Raw genomic sequence first — 23,964 nt, 5'->3', positions numbered from 1 at the left:
ATTGACAATAAATCATGTATTGTGAGTGTACATTGTAGCGATTAGTAATAATGATATTGATTTATACGACCGCGGAAGTTGATGATCATTAATTTTTGTATCATGTGTTTGATTTTAATATGTTATCAAACGATAATACTTGCGTTTTATACGTATAAAGTCGTGAAATTAAGTATACTGTACGACAGTTATCGTTTGTCTATGAAGTAAACACGTCGTAAATATATATTCTCGTGCATAATATTTCCATTTCGTCCATAAGCGAAGTGTCTATTCAGTTTAAAACTATATTGGACCTATTTGTATTTACAAAATAATATAGTTGATTGGGATGAAAATAGAATTTTATGAGTTTTTCAATTACATAATTGTCGTGTGTTGGAGATAAGTTACAGCGTTAAAATATAATTTATGAGAACCGAACACGTGTACTAGGAGAAATAATAACACGGAAAAAAACAATTATGATTTCATAAGGACTGTTTCAATGATTTTATCTCTATAGGTGTCCTGGTGGAATTCACCACTCTACCGGAACTTTCAAATGGTTTGTTTTTTTCTAACATTTTTGGCATTGTAACCATAGGGGGTTAAACTACAGTATACGCTGAGAATTTAGTCGATTAGCCCCCCTACGATTCATATCAGTAAAGTTCATGAACCCTAATGAAATATCAAATACTAACGTATTAAAGTGAATGTCGACTGTAATTTTTGACGAATAAAACAATAAAATAATCACGTATGGAAGTAGTGTACTTTAAATTTGAATCGAAAAAGCATTGCATTGTCTATAGTAAGAAGTCATACATTAATATCAAAGTTATTTAGAACAATAAACATAAAAATATTTAAATTAAAAAAATAAAAATTATGTACCTACATTAGATATGCTCCTAAGACTACAATTTTATAATATTTTAAATTTTCAATGTAATTAATTTAATAATTGATTTTATACCGTATAATTGGTATATAATTATATAGTATTGAATACCTCCAAATTTATTACATTAATTTTCAATTAGAACGTGTTTTTAAATTCAATTAATCGACGGAATTTATTAATTACAAAAATAAATTTTAAATTCATTAATAAAATACAATTTTAAGATACTTATGTCAAAAACGTAAATCAGTGAGCTCTAGATGGCATCTGAGACCTCTATTAAAATCGAAACTTTCTCTAGCCAACAAACTTACGATATACATATCGATAATTCGTCTAACTTGGCTTTACGGCACTCAACTATGGGGACCAGCAAAACTATCAAACACTAAAACCCTGCAAGCTTTCCAATTCATATGCCTATGCCTAATAACCGGTGCCTCTTGGTATGTTACCTACAAAAATCTTCACAAAGACCTGAACATACCAATCCTCAACGACTTAGCTAAATTCTATTGCTCAAAATTCCACTCAAAGCTTCGCGCTCATTTAAATCCTTTAATTAAAAATATGTCCTCTATCTCAATCATTCCTGGAAGGTTAAAAAGACGATGGCCAACAGACTGCTCAATATCTTTAAAAAAAAAAAACGGTTAACTAAGGAAAAAATATTAAAAAATTAAAACCCTAATTTCTTGTTAGATGGCACTGCTGGGAGCCTTCCTTCTTTATAATTAATGTTATTTTAAGTTTTTAAGTCATCACACACTTACTCATTAATACCTTGTTTGTATAGATTGTTAATACACTACTTTTAATAATAATAAAAAAAAAAAAAGATACTTATGTACTACTTTATAATGAGGTCGACCATAAATATAAGTATACGATTAAATCTTGGAGTTGATGGTATTTTTTTTGTGTTGTCAAATCAAAAAAAAGTTAAATAATACGAGTTAATATATATGATTTGAAATATAGGTATTATCAAAAGTTGAATTCATATTAATTCCATCAAATATTTATCATATATTAATTTATATAATGACGCGTTTAATGCTTGAAAAAATAATAAAATCCTTGTTTGAACAGTTATAAATGTATTGAAACGCTATATTGATTAGCCGCAAGCGTTTAGGTAGTGATTGCGAGCCTTGATTTTGTCTATTACATCTAACACCCGAGCACTTGAGCAAGGAAAACCGAGGCGTCCAACACCATTTTCAGATGGAGTTTTGGTCACATTTATCCGTGACCTATTGATAATCAAGCGCAGAGACAACTGATCATATATAGAAGGATAGAAAACCATAAATTATAAAACAGCCTGTCAATCCACGTAAACCCAAAAACGCTTTGGTTGTAGAACACGGTACAAGATCGAATAATAGTCCTTAATATATAATTGGTCATGTAAAAATGATGAACAATCTTTGGCCCTGGTTATATATATATATTTATTTACCGTGGGCGACAAAAAGTTAGGCAAGTGATTATTATATATTTATAAATGGTAGGCACATACTCATTAAATATTAACGTAAATAAGTCCACTTTAAAAATGAATACTTAATGACATTCAACTTGAGTATAAATTTATTTTACGTCGGTCACTTTGCGACCTAATTTGTTGACACTGTCAACGAACAGTTTAAAGTTTACATTGCACAGTAAAGTTAAAGTTCATACGTAGTTGGTTTAATAAACTAAATCGTTTTTACAGAATTTCGATCTCAGTTTTTTTTTTACGTAAATTGTATGAATTAGATTATGCATATGCGAAGATTGAACAACGTCTTATTTAATAGTAGTATTGTTCATATATAAACGAAAATGTAAATCGTGGCATTGAATATGTGTACATCATACTAGAACATTTTTTAAGGGGACAAAATTCCATTGATTCTCTCAGTCACTGCCTCAGCATTAACATTTTGAAATTTGAATTAAAAATATATCCTCGTTAATGTTTTTTATATAGACACTTAAAATTTTACATACGACTCAAAAAAACTAAAATGTGTTTTATTTTTTTGTTGTCAACGAGTTTTCGTTAAATTTAAATGGATAATACCAATGTTATACCAATTGAGTTAGTAAGACGTTTTCGAAATAATTAACGTTTAAAACAAGAGAAATGGTTCTAAAAAATAAAATTACAAAAAATAATTGATTTAAATTCCATATATGCTGCCTTTAACTAACAACGCTAACAATTTTCATTAGAGATTAAAATTATGTATTTATATAGTTTATATGGTAATGTAGACATTATTAAATTGTTGTTGAAGAAAAAGTTGATCTTAATCAGTCGAAGAGACAGTCATTCAATTATTAGTTAAAGAGGAAAATCTTGAACTGGGATTAATTTGAAGGTAATTTGTTTTCGACCTTTTCCTGTAAACTTATATCTCGTTATGAGGTCCGAGAGATATTATGGTTCGTGAAAGGTACGCGGCAACACAAAGCGTCATTACAACCAACTCGGAAAGAATATAAACAAAAAAAAAAAAAATCATAAGAGACTGAGAAATTATGTGTTGAACTGCACTGGAATGAGTTTCAATTTAACCAGTAAAACATGTGAAATGAAAAACAAAACTGAAGCGTTGTATTGAAATTATATAACTTTCTTCCGCAAATTAGATAATGTGTAAAAAGTGCTTATTGCATTTTAATTGGCGCTTCGTTTGTAAAACAATTCGATGTTAGTAAACGCAGTATGTCATTCCCACTGTGGCATACGTGTTATAATAATAACAATTAACTAGTCTTTATTTTTGCACCGTCGATTACATTTCAATTTTACCGCGTCACACTCAACGGTCTTAAACCTAGTGTACGCGTTTTGTCTTCATACGAGTTCTTGACGAACATGTTTTAATATAACGCATGCGTGGATTATCAGTTATGTCAGCTATCATCATTGGTATACTTTTCAAGATCACGATGGTGAGGTGATCGATAAAATTCACGTTTCGCACAGGCACTTCGTCGTTTTGGAAATACGTTTATTGTTCCAATCGATCAAAATCTCCTTCGTACATTGTGCCACTGTACAACGTGTACACATCATGTTGCGATGCGCAAACGTAACGTGTCGTTACGTCATTATGTTGGTCATCATCATGAATTTTGTTACGCACTTTTACCGTTCGGATGTCATCGTTGACGACGACCGACTGAGAGAAAAATAATATTTGTACGGCTACTTTCACCCTGCGGGAGGTGTTCTCCACAAACTTTTGTGGTGTCCGTTGTTTTTTTTCAGCGTATGCCACACGTGCGACAAGAATGTTTTTTATGACTGTCATGATAATATACGCGTGGATTGCAATATTGTCGACGAAGCTAAAAAATGTAATCACGGTTAATTGACTCGAATACAGACGAGTCATCGTGTACGTATAGTTCTTTTCACGAGTACGTTTATCATAGTTTTTATTATAACGAACGCCTGTAGGAGTAACGCACATGAAATATGGTGTACAGATAATATACCGGATAATAATATTCCGAAGAGTAATAAATTAAACGAAAAAAACCAAATAATAACGTGTCTTCCAGTGCACTTATATATTATTAAGCAATTAGATAAATATATATATATATATATATATACTGTACGATATGATCGGTACAGTTTTCAGTTGATTTGCAAATTGTTTTATAATATCGATTCAACTGCCACCGGCAAGATACTTAAAAACCGCAACTGATACGCAGTGTGCAGCGCCACCATTCAAGGCTGTTGTCGAATTGCAGATTTTCTTGTTTCTGCACGGCCAGCTCGTTTAATTCTCGTAACTGGACGGTGACTGGTTTACAGATTCGTTCAAACTCTATCAATCTGCGATTACGTATAAATTATTTCTCTGTCATTCGTACGCAGTGATTCTGTATTCGGTCGAAATTAGAAACGTACTAAATCGACTTAAGTGATTTATACAATTTTAATAGAAGGATCATATTTGTTGCCTACTATGTACCTGTGAATGTCAATGTCAAGACTAGTCGTTTCCAACGAGATTGTGCAGAAAAAACAAAAAAATTAATATTGAAGTTCGCACAACAGGTTGAATATAAATAGTATATAAATTATTCATCCTGCGAACTGTAGGCACAGGTCGGGGTGCACGCATGTAATGTGTTTTTAATCGAAAAATTACAACAACAAAAAAATTGTTCTGAATATCTATTTTCTCGTCGACTACCATAATTCTATTGATTGTTGGAGCAGACGTCACAAAACCATATTTGATTCGAATTTGGGTTAGTCTAATGTACACTTATGCATCACTATAGCAACACACGATGATAACATATGTCGCGCGCGCACATTCCTGCATGGCTTTATTGGACGAATCGAGTATTGAAAAACAATTATTTCCGTTCATCGCATTTATTTATGAATTTCATGAGAACGAATTCGATCATGGTTCGATCGGACGTACGCGGATTCGGTTCGCGGAACCTGATTCGAACCGTACGGAGGACGAAATGTGCAGTGTTGTGTTTAGCAACTTTGAAAAAAACTTTGTGTGTCGCAAAAGTACGTAAGTCACGAGGATCGAGTGGAAATCTACGACGCTCATGAATCACGACGTACGAAAGCCGTACCACCACTGTTCGCGCTAGACCCGCTGACGATCGTTCGCGTTCGCTACCCTTGTACTTTTATTTAATATAAATATATATTATATACAGTGGCATAGTTACGTGGGGAGAGGGGGGGTGTTAGAGATTTCCACCCCATCCAGGTTTTTTTTTTTTATGATATTTAATTATTATTTATTAATATTTACATATCATAGTAAAATTATATTTTCATTTTACCATGATTGGTTATATATTAAAAGTTGAGTTACAAATTAATTTTCATTAAATACGGGATATAAAAATAATATCATTTTAAATGTAATATTATTATATAGGACCTCGTATTAAGATACACTAAGAATATTATGAATTGAATCTTAAATACCCCCCTCCCCCCAGAAAAAAATTGTATCTACGCCACTCATTATACATATATAATATATTGAATATAAGCTGACGTCGCGATAACATTACGTTCGTACGTTCGCCGTGTGACGTAAGGATAAACGATATCGTGCGATTGGCCAAGGACGCGTATTGTCTTGCGCTCCAAATGGGACTGGTACACCGATGTTGTCCGTTCGGTGAGCTGAGGCGCGGGGTCGCGTTTTACGCGCGCGCTCCAGCCACTGGTCGGTCGATCCGACTCGGTGTTAACCGTTCGTGGGTCGGTTCTGTAAACGATGCGTTTGCGCAGTGCCGTCCGTCTACTAAAGTATGAATTAAATATTATCGATGTCTTCTGAAGATACTATAATGAAATACAAAGAATACTAAAAATAACAAAATCAAACGTGCCACGAAACATTCATTCACTGTCGCGTCCATAAACCTTGGTTGGTAATTACAATAACGTCACATATTTATTATAATTTTATTGTATTTTTGAATTTAAAATTAGAAGAAAAATCTAGAACGTAATGTTTAATGTGTAACTTTCATATTTTTAACATCAATTATTCTTTTTGTATTATCAGGCGATCATTAAGATTATATTTCAGATCGATAATATAGCTCGAAACAGTTTCGGAAAAGGGTGAGGGATTCGTACGATCGTCTGTAAAGTCATATCGAAACATATTTCTACATGTGTACGAATATTGAATCAACAGATAATTAGCCAAATGGGAGTTTTAAATACATTAATACGGCCAATATGCCAAAATAATTTTCAGGCAGTATCCTTCATAGTGAGTCGAGAGTGATTCATTGTTTATTGATTAAAGTGAAAAATGTGACACTATTTAAGTATGGATATGAGTAGTTGGATTTTTTGTCCGTTCAGCAACCTCAACATTATATTATAATAGTAATAACATTAAATGAAAATTATAAATATGATCACTTGGTGAATGATAATACAATAAAAATATAATTGTATTGCTTTGATGGTTTTCTAATGTTTTAGCAATGTATTAAAAACGTACATACAAATTACGAGTATTCAAAACAATGCATAGGATGGTAACGAATTAATCATTTAAAATGATAGGTAAATGAAATATGTAAGATACCAGGAAACTGTATAATCAACAAATAAAGTATCTAGAAAAATATACAACCGATTGTTAAATAGTAATAAAATCGATTGGGTATGGCTACTAAATGAAATAAATCACAATAGATGGTGTAAAAATGCATACACTCGAGTAGATGATGAGTTTCATCACACTCTTTCTAAAGAATTCGTGGCTATCCTGTAATTACGTCAGATTAATGTACAGTTATGATTATTTTCAAATGAAAAGCGAATTAATATTATTGAAAATCGGTGTACGAGTATATAATACTCATATAAAATATAATAATATTATCATCGCAGTGATGGATCGAGGCGGATGAATATTCGATCGTTTAGCATAATGTTGCGTTTCTTCGGGACTAAACAGTACTTATTAGAGACGATATTGACTTGAAACATTTACATTTCACAGTTCTCGACGATTTGATCAAACGTGAAAAGCCAAAGGAAAAATGTCAACCAGTTCGTGTGGATTCAACGATCACTAACTAAACGCTCGTTGGTACGTCGTGACAATAATTCTGTCACATCACTATACTTGAAAATACACACGTTATAATAAAAAAAATTTTATAGTATCGCTAGCATGGCTTTTAATCAGAACCGGATAAAGGGGAGGGGACTAAGTGGGCTATAGTCCAGGGACCTCCAAAAAGTATTACAAGCCTGCAGCTTTTCCACAATTACAAAATAATTATCTGCGACAACCATGTTATTGAATTAGATAGGTACATACAACATGAAATGTATTGTGTTATTTCATTTTGTTGTAAAGCTTTATGTAAAGGGGTATAGATATCATGTTTTTGATCTTGTTTGTTATCTTTTTGTTTTCTGTTGTATATATTGTACCATGTTTCTATGTATTTACATTCAGTCTTTTTTCATTTGAGTAACACGTCAGTCCCGCCTTGTTATATATTTATTTTAAAATATCAGTTAATTATTTAATAAAATCCAATGTCTTCGAGAAAGTATCTTTCTTGCGCAGAAAAACAAAAATTAAAATATAATACAGAAAATTAAGCAAAAAAATCATCCAACAATTTTCAAATTCCTCAAGCGCTAGAAAATGACGCCAAAAGTAATGTAACTATTCATTTTTCTTTTGATAATAATATTACAATTGAAAATCATGAGACGGAATTAAAGTTGGTTGTGAATAACAGTGTTTCCATAAATAATGTATTAATATCGTCTTATAATAACATTGAAATATTAAAAGATCCTGGACTTTGGCCTGGAACAATTGATACAAATTTTAGAGAAGAATGTATAAAATTACCATAAGATCTGTATTTTTTAAAAATAAAAGTAAAGAATATCCAGCTTTAAAACATTTAATATTTTTTTGTCCGACAATTTATTCGATTGAAAAATGTATAATGGTGAAATAATAACCAGGAAATGGTTAATATATTCAGTTGGAACAGTTTTCTTTTTTCCATACGAATTATTTCCATTTGACACTAAATTAAGTTTTTATTTTTATAATCAAGTTTTCAAGACTGGAAACATGCTGATGAATTGGTAACTAGTCATGAAAACAGTATAGAACATAAAAAATGTAGTAAATTCATAGTTGATTTGTCAACATGATAATTTTCGTATTGATAAAAGTCTATTGAATCATGAGGAATGAAACTACCTACTGGATTGATGTTTTAAGTAGTGGCCATTGTAAAAATTTTATTTAAACGAAGCTTAAGTCTTAAAGGCGATAATAAAGTTGTTGGAGTTAAAAAATATGGTAATTATTTAGGAATTTTAGAGTTTATATCTCAATTCGGCCCATTTTTAAAAGAACACATATCAAAAATACGGTAATCAAGGAAGAAGAAATCATTTTTATTTATCAAAAACTATTTGGGAAGTTCTAATTCAACTTATGGGCAAAAAGTCTTAAAAACAATTATTGAAGAAATACATATCGCTAAATATTATTCATTAATTATAGATTCTACACCAGATTGTTCACATATTTATCAATTATCAATTGTTTGTAGGTATGTATATTTAAAGTTAAAAAATGATATGTATATTTTATTCCAATAAACAGTCAAAGAAAATCGCTTTTTGTTGTCGCTAATATTTTTTTAATTCAACATAATTTAGCTTTAGAAAATTACCGTGGACAGTAATTTGATAACGCCGCAATGTCCGGTAAATACAAAGGATTATAAGCTCATATTAAAATTCATTAATAATTATTAAAATATTCACTTGCTTAATTTGTTCCTTGTGCAGGTCACTCACTAAATTTAGTTAGCATCAGTGCTGCCGAATCATGTCAAGAAGCAATTCATTTTTTTTCATACTTGTAAAAACTATATAATTGTTTTATATCTTTCCCTTTCGTGGATCATTTTAACAACGAATTTTCAAAGAAAAGTCCAAATGAAAATCAAAAACTACTCCGTCTTAAAAGTTTGAATTAAACTATGTGGTGTTGTTATTTTAAATCATGATAACATTATTTATTAATTGTGACAATATTCTTAATTGTTTGGAAGACTTAAATAATGAAAAAAGAAAAATAAAAAGCTAATGTAAGAAGAGAATCAAAATCAATAAATATATTAAATTTGACTTGACTTTTATGTGGTCTCGTGTCAAACTATTTTAAAAAGATTTAATAAAGTTTGTGAACAATTACAAAAACATGGGTTAGATTTATTATCTGGTTGTTGTTTAATGCGTTCTTTATGACAATTTATATTTCACGAAAGAAAAACTATGAAAAGTATGATGGTTTGACAAGACTTTTAGTACGAAAATTATAGCCAAATATGAAAACGTTGGTAAAAAAAAAACCAAGACGATGTGAAAATCAAACTATTTTAAGTAGAAAAAAAAAGTTTGAAGTCGATACTTTCTTTATTAATACAATTTATTTAAGAACTTGACAAAAGAATAAATTCTTATAGTTTTTTCTTTTTTAATTCAAATGATTAGTTAACTTTAAAACTAACAATGAACCAGACTTTATTTTATTAAATAACTGTATTCAGTTTTACATAACTATCTCGATGATAACTTGATAATACAAATATCTAATTTTTATCATTATATCAAAATCGTTTCTTTAGATATTGAAAATTGTGGTGCTATAACAAAAGTTCTTTATGTATATAAATCTTATTGATATTTTTCAAAATTTATACATTCCATTGAGATTATATCTGACAATACCGTTGAAAAATTGTGAAGTAGAACGTTCATTTTCAAAGTTAACTCTAATTAAAAATCGACAAAAATCTACACAGACAGAAGATAGGTTAAACGTATTAATAATTGTACGCATTAACAATGTCAATTGACAATGACATATGTAAATAATTTGACAACATCTTAGATACTTTTTCATTAAGTAAATACAGAAAAAAAAATTTTAAATAATCATTTATTTTTATTTTTGTTTTAGGTATTACCATATATTTTATATTTTAGTATTTAATTAAATTGTATTTTTTAATAAATACATTATGTATCTAATCCAAATTGGCTCTCTGAGGGAAAATATTTTTCATATTTAACTAATAAATATCAATTGGCATAATATAAAATTCCTTTTTTTTGTAAAATTAGGACCCTCAAAAATAAATTAACCCAGGGCCACTAATTTGAATAATACAGCTTTGCTTTTAATTATACACAATATGATTGAACTCATTTGAAAACATGGCTTATAATTGCGGTTCACTACTATGGTACTATAAATTGTATTGCCTTGTTATTATTGAAAATTATAACATATTTTAATATACGTTAAATGGAAAGCGAAATCCATCAATAAAGCTATTGATTTTTAAATTTGTTTTAGTTAATGTATTTTAAGGTATAATTTTTGTGAAAAATAGTACGTGCTCAATCCACTATTGCAAATTATTTACTGGTGAGAACTTGGTGAATATAGTTCATGACATTTACTGATTACTAGATATTTATTATATCTTATCGTAATATTATTGTACCGTAATTACATAACAATAACGATTATTTTCACTCGCAGTCACTCGATGTTCTCATCGATCGTCGGTAAAATAAAATTAAAAATAATGTTCATATTTTAGTCTTTTTTTTTTTTTATAAAAGTTTGGGAAACTTTAAGTATTGTGGATCGAAACAGTATTTTGCGTTTATAAAGACCGTACCAGTTTTCCGTTTACCGAATAAGACTTTCTATGTGTTTGATGACACATTATTACTATTAGATAATATGTGTTTCAGGTGTTAAAATAATAATATAAATCAATCCAGTAGTATATAAACTATACTGTTTCTGATTGCTCTTAATTCGTAAGTGCCCCATTCATAAATTATTATTTAGTTTTGCAGATCACACTTGGCACATATGCTCTTTAATTTTAGATCACTTAAATTTAAGATCATAATCCATATGTTTGAAGACTACATACGTCTATCACAATTTTTTAGTCAATGGATAATTTTTATCTTGATAGTCGCTTTAACTTTATTTTTAATATGAATGACATTACATCTATTTTTTTCGCCCATACGACGATGGACAGCCCTTTTTTTCTGCCCATGCAATGCAGATAATTTTTGATGATTCTATTATCATAATTATTCTCTTTGCCGTTTAAAAGAAGTATGTTGAGAAAAAAACTTTTGACCTGTGTCTCATTTTTGTCAATCGACTCAGTATATTGGCTCAGTTTCTGTTGTTATTTATTGTAATTTAAATCTTCAATGCACGAATAAAGTAGATTTGAAATCTAAATTGAAAAAAACTAACAAGCTAATGACGTAAATAATTAAATATAATTTTGTGGTGCCATAAATGAAACAGCTATTTAGATAAGCTTTATTTTCTATAACAGAATATTTAATTTTTGTCTCTGTGAACAGTTCAAAAAAAAACTTAAAAATAAAAAATAATAATAGCAATTACAAAATCTGGAATGTTCCGATGTAATTTAGTACTTAATATGGGACAGTTATTGTTTCACGAACTTTAAATCGTTTTAATAAGTTTTTGCTTATTGCAAAAAATATAATAATATACTTAAGTACTCAGATTAAAATTAATTATATATTATTTCGGAAGAAAAAAACTATTTTATAAATATTAATAACGAAAAATAACTCGTTTTAAACAGGTTTAAAGTATTTTTTATGAACCAGTTACGCAGAAAAATGACACTGTAAACAAAATAACATTTTGCTTATTTTATGTTATAACATTGTAATCGTAATATACTTATTGATATTATCATAATTATCGGCTGTTATCATAATGAATAAATAAATAACCGTCTTAATTGTCTTTCAATTTAAATTTGTAATAAATGGTTTCTGTGCATGTATATGTTTTTTTTTACGCATAAATGTCTTAAAGTGTTGAGGAGGAGTTTTCTTAACCTGGGGCGTAACGATTTTAAATATATTTGTTGATAATAATAATTGAAAATTGTATATTTAGATTATATATTTATAAATATATATATACTGTGAAGTTTGGAAACGAGTTTTTAATTAGAATTTTAAAATGTAGAAATAGTACCAGGGCACTAAGATAACTTAACCATGTATACTTGTGTACTTGATTTATATTACTAAATTTATTTTTTATTTATTATTTTGTAAATTTAATTATATTATTATGTTATTGAATCCATACTATTAATGCACTTTTTTGTATTTTATTCTTATTATGTATTCATTGAATGTATTAATTTTGTCATTGTACTTTAGTTCACTTGGGCGTTTACCCAATAAATAAATAAATGTCCAGTGAACATAATTTGATGTGCGAAAGTATTTTAGTACGTTGTTATTAATAATATTTTTTGTTATCAATTATATTTACGATAAAACAATAAAAAATAGAACAAAAGTTAAAAATTAATAAATGGTTAATACTCGTAAATTATTATATTGATAAATAAACAAATACTTTATTTATAGAAATAAATAAATAAATGCTCAGCCTGGAGTATTAATATATTTATTAAGTGCGATCAGTGTCGGATTAAACATTTGTGGACCCCTTGGCAATTAAAATTTTGGACCCTAAAAATTATTTTTTACATACAACTATAATTACTATCAACATTAATAAGGAGGTCGCCTACTCTGCCTAATGGATAATCCAGCACTGATTTTGACTCATATAGCCGAATATGTACGAGTATCACAATTCGTTTATTTTATTAACTTTATATATATTTATATGAATTATTAATTTGAAACCGGTCGTATTTTATAAATATGATACTACTCTATTTTTATCTATTGCTATAAATAAACTATTTGTTTATTTATTTACATATTAATTATATTCAACATAAATAATTTTGACGTTGAATAATTCAAATTTGTAAGATAGAGGGTATTTTTTGAATAAAGCTCACAAACAAGCAAACAATAGTATTGTCCATGTTTTCGGGGAGGAAAGTATTTTATGGAGGGATATATCTTAATAAGCTTTCAATATTCAATCATGAATTTACAATTTTAATAATATCGATAACAAATACGATTTCGTAGTTTTAAAACAATGTTTAGATTTTCCATGTAGCAGTGCCTGGGACTTGTTTATTTCGCCGCGACGGTCACAACGTACACCTCGTGGTACGGTAACATCTACAGGGTGCGTATTATTCGATCCGTGTTAGTTTTTGTATACATATTTTTTTTCAATTGATATAGCGACAATAACTTCAAACGGATATTATCGCACATGCCAATCGCGTATGCGATGCGCGTGCACTGTTCAAACAGCAGGCGCTGCGCGTATAAAAACGCACCACTGTACTCGGTACGTATGCACATATGGATACGTCATTGAACGTCAACGGAACTAGCAGCGAAATAGTTTTCATCCATGGGTGTATTTTAGGGGGGGGACGAAGGGGCGATCGTTCTCCCCATGAATCCGTATTTAAGGAATTGGTTATATGTGAGATACACATTTCAAATTTTTTTCTTATGATCATTTTATAACGACATCAAATTACGCTTGGCTATGAATACTGAATTGGGCTTTTTGTCGGTTCCGTACTTAGTGGAAAATTAAAGAAAACATAAGCGTAACTTTCAAAACACAGTTGTTAAAAAAGAACTACACAAAAGTGGATTCTAAGTGGATACGGCATTAGATTAAAAAAAAAAAAAGACCACAAATATTAAGGAATCACCTGATTTAAATATTACCAACAATTTTAGTTGTAAATTTTGAGCCTGAATAAAAGAAAAAATTTGATCCACCCTCCACCCTAGATGTGAGTCTATATAAGCCCATGTTTTCATCCGAGCTCATCCTATCCATTTGCACTATTTTTTGAATAAACGTGTACACCCGTGTAAGCGTAATTAACGAATCCACGTTGTTCATAGATTTTTCTTCGCGCAACGTCATTGGATCCACAACAAAGTTCATGAATTTAATCCGTGGCGGCGGTTAATCTAAAAAAAAATCGGTGACGTGCGTCGTTTCGGCTAATTGGTTTTCGCATTGTTTACCGCGATCGTTTCGTACTACATTATAATAATTTACCTGTACGTCGTGTCCGTCATAATTTCAGTATCGCGCGCGCACGCTGTATTATTGTCACGGGTTAATAAAACACTAAATATATGTACACAATACTACGCGACCTGCGTGTAACAGCGTTGCGATTTAATTTTTATATTTTTATTTCCAACAATTACATTTTATCGTACCGATAAAACATTGGAAGTCACCCGAAAGAAGTAAAGCTGGGGATGCGTGCAATAACAATACCGATAACGTTGATTATAAAATATAAAGTAGACATTAATTTTTGTTTTTTTTTTCTTCTTCTTTTATTTTTCTCGCGTAACTAATACATCGCTAACAACAATGCGGACTAAGTACACACTGAGTTTACACGTAAACACGATCTCCGCCGTCAAGGACCCGACGAGCCCAGGGATCATGGGCCCGCGAGCACGGCCGTGTACCTGTTGCACGGCATGAATATGATGGTTTGTACGTACGCACAATACGTACGCGATGCGTACGGTACGCGATGCGTACGGTACGCGCGGGTACGGCGGTTACGACAAATGTACCTGGCAATGATATTGTTGGACGTGTCGGCGGAGTGCGTTCCCCTCCACGTACGCGCGCGGTAAAAGCACGCGGCATGTCCTCTTCCCGTCAATAATTGGTGCACCGACCGGCCGATTTTCGTTCAGTCGCATTCAAACGCGTCTTAGGATATTATCTCATCAACACCGTGCACCAACCGCTAACGTGCCCGAGACAAACTTTTCATCGTCATCATCATCGTTATTATTGTTATTACGATCAATATTTTTATTGTTATGATTTCAATTGTCAACTGATTTATTTATTTCCCTCGCTCGACTCCATTGAGTTACGCGCGCGTCGCGTGCTAACGGCCACCGTACACCGACGACGTCATGACGGTGATACCCACTTTCGTTATCGATAAGATATTTTCGAAGATATTCAGGAGACAGTCGAAGAACTATACCGTCGAACGTGAGTACCTACCGTATATAAACATTTAGTCATTTTGAAAAAAATTATTTTAAAACAAAACGTTATATGAAAATAATGTACGCGTAAAGATCGCAAATCCATCGTGTACGTTGTTTCTTTTTTTAAAAAAATGTTTTACACCAACGTACTGTGATTTTAGTACGTATCACACGATTTGCACTCAATTCTCGAAACAAACCTATCGTTTTTCGTTCACCGAACGCGCCCGAAGAGTTCTATTAGTTTTCAATAAATGGCAATGTACATACGACAAGACTTATATTTTGTTCCCATGATTTTTCATTAGTTTTCATCGTATCCGAATAACCCGGAGTATATTAGCTATATTATAAGCAGTATTAGTTGTTTTTGAAGAAAATTTCTTAACGAAATTAATTTATCGAATGGTAAATATGAAAATGTGGACAGTATGGAAGTGCCCCACAGAATTGTGTAAAAAAAAAAATGAACAACTTAAGCCGAACTCGTGCTAATGTAATGTCTACATACTTAAAGGAAATAATCGAATAAATTATTGATGACGATGTCATTTGAATTGAAAGTCTATCAATTAATTTTTAACCTAAATCAATTTTTACCCTGTATAATTTGCGGCTTTGAAACGATTCTCTCGATGATCAATTCAACGTAATAACGTTTATATGTGTATGCCTATAAGTGTTAGATAATTGAATTGAATCGTTGAACCTAATTAAATATGAACGAACGAACTTTCTTGTTAACAAAACATATCTCACGATGTCTAGTTCATTTTTAGACTAGAAAAATAATAATAATAATCAATATAAACTTGCGTAATTGACATATACAAATGAGCATGCAACCACTAACCCACTTGTCTCTTTTCATATTATTATTATTACGTTAACAATGAGATTTCACTTTTTCCATCACATCTGATTGCAACTGCCAGCGACTGTAGAAGATGGTTTAAAATTGATTGCGAAACAATTATATACATAAATATTTCTTTGATGTGAATAACTTAACATAATTGGGGATTCATTTATGATTAAAACTACGTATCTACTATAAAACTTAATGTTATGTATACTGTTTATTCGTTGGTTTTTTTTCTTTTTTGTTAACTATTGCATTTTTATTAAATTACATACAGAATTGAGTTTTGTAATTTTATAAAATTAAAAATTGTAATTTGTCTACGAAGTAATGCACACGAGTGTTATAATAATATTGAGCTGAGTGTTGATTATTTCTAATGCGTATCACTATTATAAATTACGATATTTTTTAGTGTGCGAAACCGTCGTGATACAACTTAACATTCACAAATGTTTCAAACAATTAATCATGATTGTAACATGTTTTATCGACTTGAAAATAGTTGACCAATATTGTACGAGTATTATTATAACGCATATATATTTGTGTAAGTATAAATTTGGACACTAATAGAATCGCGCACAACAATGATTATCATCCCGATGTAGTGTTGATTATGAGTGTGATTCGTTAAAAAAATATTAATCAATGATCTATAGAGTATGTGGCATATACACTGCTTGTAATTATGGGATTTTTGTTAAATTAAGAAAAAAAATCGAATGATTTTTACCCAAATTGTTAATACTAAGCTTAAAATCCGATAAAAATCAAGCTCAGAATTTGGATATAGATTTGACTCTGGTTGATATACAAACTCGTGAATCGTTATAACTATTGATTGAATATTAAATATACTATCTAATCATTATTTTTAACTAATATTAACTAATATGCAGTATCTTTATATAAACAAAGATATACGTAAGTAACTAAACAATTTTCGGGTCAAATTTATTAATTGCATTTCGTTTCTAGTTAATAATAGTTATTAAAATGCAACAGTCGTATATTTGTTATGCGTCTTATTCCATAAGTCCAGTTAGACATGTCAATTCGAAATCCGAGGAGAGAGAATTATAATATCGAAAAAGTAAAATAGTTTATTTGGTAGCTAGGTTATTACTGTAATATTTACGTCACTCCATTGAAGATTTACTTTAATTTCAGAGTAGTCGACACTCAAAAAACGATTGGTACTAGAGAAAATAACTCGAGGCTAAAATAATACATAATAGTATATTTTCATAAAAATATGAGAACACGCAAGAAATATGTAAGAAACAAGGTATTTTCGAAATCTGTAACATATGTCGTATTTACAGTATTTTCCTATCGATTATTACTACACCTTAACTGTTTTTGCAATTTATTATGGACTTACCCCTTAGGGCTTTCGGTGTGTCTGTTTCTTTTCCCCCAAATTCATATGCACGACAGTTGATCGTTTTTTGTAGTTCGCACAATACACACACACACACACACACACACACACACACACACACACACACACACAAGTTGACAAAAGTCGAAGGACGTGTGTAATTGTTTTTTCTCCCTACGCACACGTGTGGCCGCCTTACAGCCGTGTTTCATTCGGAGTCGTATTTCTAGTAGAAGACATGAGACTTTTATATGTCTATAAATGATATTAAATCGTATAGTAAATGTTATATTGTGACATTTATTATTCGTCGAGCATGACGAGTTTACTAGCGCTTAGATTTTTCATCTAACTATAATATTGATATGATATATTATTATTTTATACATACAGTTATGATGTGTAATTATGTTTATTTTGTGAAGTCTTTGGTCGAACACAAAAAGTCGTCTGATTTCAAGTACATTTCTTTATCAACCACAAACAACGGAAGAAAATTAAATATTTAAATTAGTCAAGGTGTTAAATTATTTAAAAATTAAATTGTTTTTTTTTTTAAAAAGTATTTTTAACTTTTCTTTCGCAAAACATAGAAAAGGTAAATAGAATGTTACGTCCTACAACTTAAAACAAACCGATTCTTGTAATAATATATACTTACTTCACAATATGGCATGCAAATTTTAAAATTGCCATTGTTCAGTCCCCCTTGATTATTTTTGTTTTTCTACAATCGTTATTTATTATCTCTTTAATAACGTTTACTCTATTCGAATGTATTTATCGATAATTCGCTTATTTTTTTATTTATACTAGCTGATCACTTACAATTTTATACATTAGTATTTGTTTTGAACTAAAAAATTACTAAAATGCGATCGTTATGGCTCAAGATTAGCAGAATATTTAAATAAGTATGTTGTGATTATATGATCGTGTTATAGTTTAAAATAAAATTTTGAACTAAGAACTGTGTAATAAAAATTTATTTCAAAATGTTAAATATATGGTTATTCGCTTGCGGTTTTTTTTTTTTTTTCGTAGTTATCGAAAGAAATACAATAACACGTGTGGTAGAAAATGTATGGTTTCAATACGTAATTATTATATAGGTAAGCGATTTTGAACATGTGATAAATGTTGAGAATTCGACATAAGAAATGATATAGACATATTTTAATATTACAGATTATTCGTTCACTGTAAACACTTGAACGCCGTACATTATCGGCGTCTTAAAACCACGTGAACGATTTTATTTGATCGCGATATAATTATGTTTTGTTACGCTTTGAGTATTGTTAACTAAACGATAGCATGTGCTGCCGATTGTTGTTTAATAATAATAGGTATATTGTCTGTAGTAATATTTTACACTTGTAAAATTATCTTTTCGTCAATCCAACAGGGAGAAATTATAATTTCTATAAACCATCTATCACATCAGCTGTTGAAGTAATTTCTCCCGTGAGACAACTGCATTCGCGATTTTGGATTGTGTATGAATAGGTATATATTATTTAGGTAGGTACCCGATAATTCCAAATTCGATATTATCGAATTGGCAATATTATTATGTATTGTAATTAAGTGTTCGGATTGAGAAATTATCAGATATTGCGCTGACTATAGGAAAATAATTTGTGTTAAGAAATTTGGTCACCGAGTGGAGATAGAACATCCAAATGAAAATTAACTATTTAACTTATTTAGTTATACATAATACCGTAGTACTACTACCTATTGTGCATGTACTATGTGTATATATCAAATTTTTATATTAATAAATGCTGTCTAACTTTTTTATAAACATGAACATTTTTGAACATTTTTTTCGGAAGTAAAAACTACTAAACTCACCGGAAAACGTACCAAGTTAAATATACTATCCATTATATTATAGCTATTAGATAAAAGTTTAGTACTTTTCGTTTACCATTTATCAAAATATTTTGAAAGTGAACTATTTTTATCTATTCAATGATTTCCGATTAATTATGCAGTGAAGGTAAGCTGGAATTTGATTTGCATCCGGTTAATTCCGGTTAATTGCTCCTAAAATTTAAAGAAATCATTTGTATTATTTGAAAAATAACGTTAATAAAATCGTATTAAAATAAAATATACTGCAAGCTGTTATTTGAAATATTAATTTAACGACAGTGTTTTAATAACTTAATTTTTATTCTAAATATAGAAAATTGTCGTTGAACTACTCGTATGTTATGCAATAATGATAATTGTTTTTTTTTTAATAAGAGTTTTAAAATAATAATTAAATATCTAATAATATATTTTTCAAATAAATCGATTAATTTCTTCGTAATAAAGTAACTGATCTTAATATTATTTTTCTTTTTACGATAAGAAATATGGGTACTTAAACAATATTTATGTTATCTGTTATTGATTAAAACATGATTTCATCTATAAATTAATCATCTTTAAAACAATATTTTTTTAAATCTGTAATTAATATTTTTTAAATTGTAATTAACTGACCTATATTTATATTTTTTCATAGATTAAATTTATTATTTTTGTGGTTATCTACATGTTTTCTTTTACGTAGGTATACCGATGTACATGTTTAATATGAATACCTTATGTTATTTCGTTATAAGCTATAACTATTGAATAATTAAACAACTAATGGAATGCTTCATTTATTGTTATTCTTGTCCTGAATGTAAATGAATAAATAAATAAGTAAATAATATAAAATTTCATTGAAATAAACTTTGTATCATTTTTCAATATGATATCATACGTCAATGAATAAATTGCAGTTGTCAAAAATTGTATTAGTACAAACATTTAGAATATATTCAAAAATGGTTTAGAGTCTAGACGAATTCGATTGCTACGATTATATATAAAAAAAATAAGTATATTGATATGCATATGTTTTTATTTCAAAAAGTCATATCTTAATTCGATAAAATGTATGATTACATCAATAAATAAAACTGTTATTTTTATTTTTGCCGATCAACGATCGATATAAATGTCTCAATTTAAAAATGGGACAACATTATCGCATGCATATTAATCTTAAAGAGATATTAAATAATAATATTATGAAAATATTAATACAATGGGATTAACAAATAGGTAAGTAATTACGATCAAATTAATGATAATCTAGTATCAGTATGTGTGTTGACATGTTAGTGTATTAACGCTGTTTAAATTATATTTAGATTTGCTATTTCGAAATGACCTAATGTAATGATATATTTTATTATATATGTACATGTACGCACGCACTACGTATTTTATCTCCGTTTAGTAAAAGTGAAGGATTTAAAATATATACCAACATAGTATTAAAATTTATTTTAACACGTTAAAATTTAATTGTATTATTATTATTGTTATTATAAAGTTTTACAGAAAAAAAAATGTATTCAGTTGACCGATGAACTTTGCTTCTATATTTACATTATATGATGGGACAATTGCAATACTCGTATAATCTTTGTTTCACACTTACTAAAAATAGTATATATTCTGCAGGAGTATTAAATAGAAGTTAGACAAATATTGTTTTCTATTTAATCGTTATTTTTTTATTTTCTTCGTCATTGTCCATAAACGTACCACGTATACCGATTTAAAAACATTTATTGTATCTGATCAAATGATTTAGACGTGAAAAGAAAATATGAAATCATATTCCGTAAACATTGTCTGGAAACAGTGAAAAGTGGTCACCCATTTAATGTCGCTCGTTGACATTGAAGTGTTTATAACACAATACTATAATAGAAAGTATTAATCTTGCTTAATGAACGGATCGTGGGCTGTGTTTCAATGGGTTGACAGCCTCGGTGTTGTGTATGTTGTTTGTATACGCGTATGCGTACTGACGATGGTCTTCGCTGGGGTTTTCGGTGCGTCCCGCGTTTCGATGGCGGTCCGTTTACAATACAATTATAGGTCTATTTTCTAATCTACTAACTATCCATTAAAAAAAAAAAAAATCGAGAGCCATTTCATCAGGTTTCGTTGTCGTTTAACGCCTTTTAAACTACGGATATAATAGTTAACGCCAATATAGAGGACAATAATAACGAAACGGTGTCCGTCTGGACATGTTTTTAGCGCTTTACATTTATAACTATAACATGTATTACGATATATACGCAGTGCATACACACACACACACACTCCGCCTTTTTACAATTTAACCATTCCGAGTTGTCTCGAGTAAATCGAAAAATGACCCGTGCCACAGCGCAGTAAATGTTTATTACGGGCGATAGTATTGAAAGCGTGCGTAATGTATATTACATCGTCAGTCTTTTAAAGTATTTCAGTAAACGTATTTAAGCACACTTAACTAAACGTATCGTATTAAGTTAACAGTTTTTTAAATCAAGTATTCGATAAGTATCTGAAACAGTACAGTCTAAATTTATTAATTGTAAACACAGAGTTTCAATACTTTAAATGCTTCGGCAAGGTGATGAGCAACTAGTCCTTGTTACGTTGTTTTAATTGATTTATAGTCGATAAAAATAAAATGTTTTATGTGAAAAAATGAAAAAAAAAAATGAAACACTCTATAGAAATGTCTCACAGTTATCACAGTTAATCAGAATAGAAGTTATGGTTTTTAAACATTTCCACTTGATCTTAAACATTTTGAGAGTACCTATTTGAAATTATTTTCAAAGAACTTTGAGTTCGTGTTTATATTTTAAATGGGTATAATTTTCCCGGTAGTTTTTAATTTTTCTTTTAAGACTAAATTATTATGATGCGTGTTATACCGTGTAATAATACGCGTTAAACTTATAAAATGTCGAAATTGTGAATTGTATAAATAAACTGGAGCTGTGTATACCTCTGCAAAGAACACTCATAACTTGTACTCAGACAATATAATGGAAGTTGACAACGCACAATTATTAAGGGCGTGGCGGGAAGTTGTGCTGACAATTCGGCATATTATAATGCTCGCGGGGGTGTGCATTCAAATGATATCAAATAACTCTGCGAGTATTCATGCGGATTCATTTTTGCGGTAAGCTGTGTTGATAAAACGAATTCCCACGAATGCGTCGACTGTGTACTTGAACGAAGGGATGAAGCCTTAAACAAACTCTGAAGGGTATGTTGGTCGTTTTCTAACTTCAAAACTACATTCATCAGAATCCTCACTGCAGTCTAAATTTTTGTTTACAAAAGCTTCGTTTCGTACACGCATAATATACATATCATATTAATCGTTGTTTTAATAGTAAGAATTTTATTTATAATATATTTTATCTGAGTAGGTAAAATAACTTTCTGTTAAATACTATATATTTAGTGAATGATATGATTTGTTTATATAAAATAATTCTTATTCGTGTTTTTTTTTAACTAAAAATATAAAAATATTATGTTTCATATTTGTTTTTGAATATTATACATAATATATTAAGCAACAATTTCTATTTTTTAATTACATTTTTAGATTCATAGGCAGTATTATTTTCTAAAATTGGAGATAAGTAATTTATTAATATTTAACTTAAATAATAATAATAATAATGATAAAAAAAAATACCAGGTATTAAATTATTAAGAAACACCTAAAAAGAATAATGAATTTGCATTGGTCTTAAATTATAAGTATTCACGTATAAAATTTACCAAACTCATTATTTTTAAAATGATTATGAAATATATACACTTACCCACTTTAAAGTTTTTAAAATAATATGAAATTCAGTTTCTGAATTAGCTATACGAGAATCTAAGGGTCTTGAGTATACATTGAAAAAATAAAAAAATATAATGTTTATTATTAAATTCAACTTATCAATAAGATGTTTGAAAATATTGTATAGCGAAATAATAAACCCTACAAAATAATACGTGGGGTGCAAACGAAAATTTGAAGGACTGGAAAAAAATAAAAGAAAAACACTTGAAACCAATTTCGGAACCCTTCTATATTTCGGGATTACACGGATGCAGTAGATTTCATTTTGTTGTTTCTGAAGTTTAATTTAGAAATATCCCAACGAAGTTCGTGCAATATGTCTGTAAATCGATTTTTGTTGCAGAACGTTTATTAATAGTCTATATGATTTATGTAGGAATTACGTCCTTTTGATCTGTGGCAAAAAAGAAAAAAATTAAAGAAAAGAAAATATCTCTTACAAATTGTTTGATTTTCTAGTAAATAGTATTATTATTAAAAGAAGGAAAAA

General features: G+C 29.5%; 1 protein-coding gene across 6 annotated transcripts in view; it reads left to right on the top strand.

The window, feature by feature from the left end:
* Positions 1–23,964, top strand: part of LOC112681637 (organic cation transporter protein-like) — a 77,098-nt gene that overhangs the window by 41,379 nt on the left and 11,755 nt on the right. The window contains exon 1 of one of the 6 annotated variants that reach the window (XM_025551892.1): positions 15,177–15,507. The exons of the other annotated variants lie outside the window; for them this stretch is intronic. Within the exon in view, the coding sequence (XP_025407677.1) occupies positions 15,426–15,507 (82 nt within the window). The 5' untranslated portion in view covers positions 15,177–15,425. Of the gene's footprint in view, positions 1–15,176; positions 15,508–23,964 lie in introns of those variants that run through there. 6 annotated transcript variants of the gene reach the window in all.

The sequence above is a fragment of the Sipha flava genome, unplaced genomic scaffold, assembly GCF_003268045.1.
Source record: "Sipha flava isolate LNK unplaced genomic scaffold, YSA_version1 193_pilon_pilon, whole genome shotgun sequence".
Classification (NCBI taxonomy): domain Eukaryota; kingdom Metazoa; phylum Arthropoda; class Insecta; order Hemiptera; family Aphididae; genus Sipha; species Sipha flava.
Note: the sequence above shows the minus strand (reverse complement) of the source record. Positions and strands in the feature narration are given on the sequence as shown.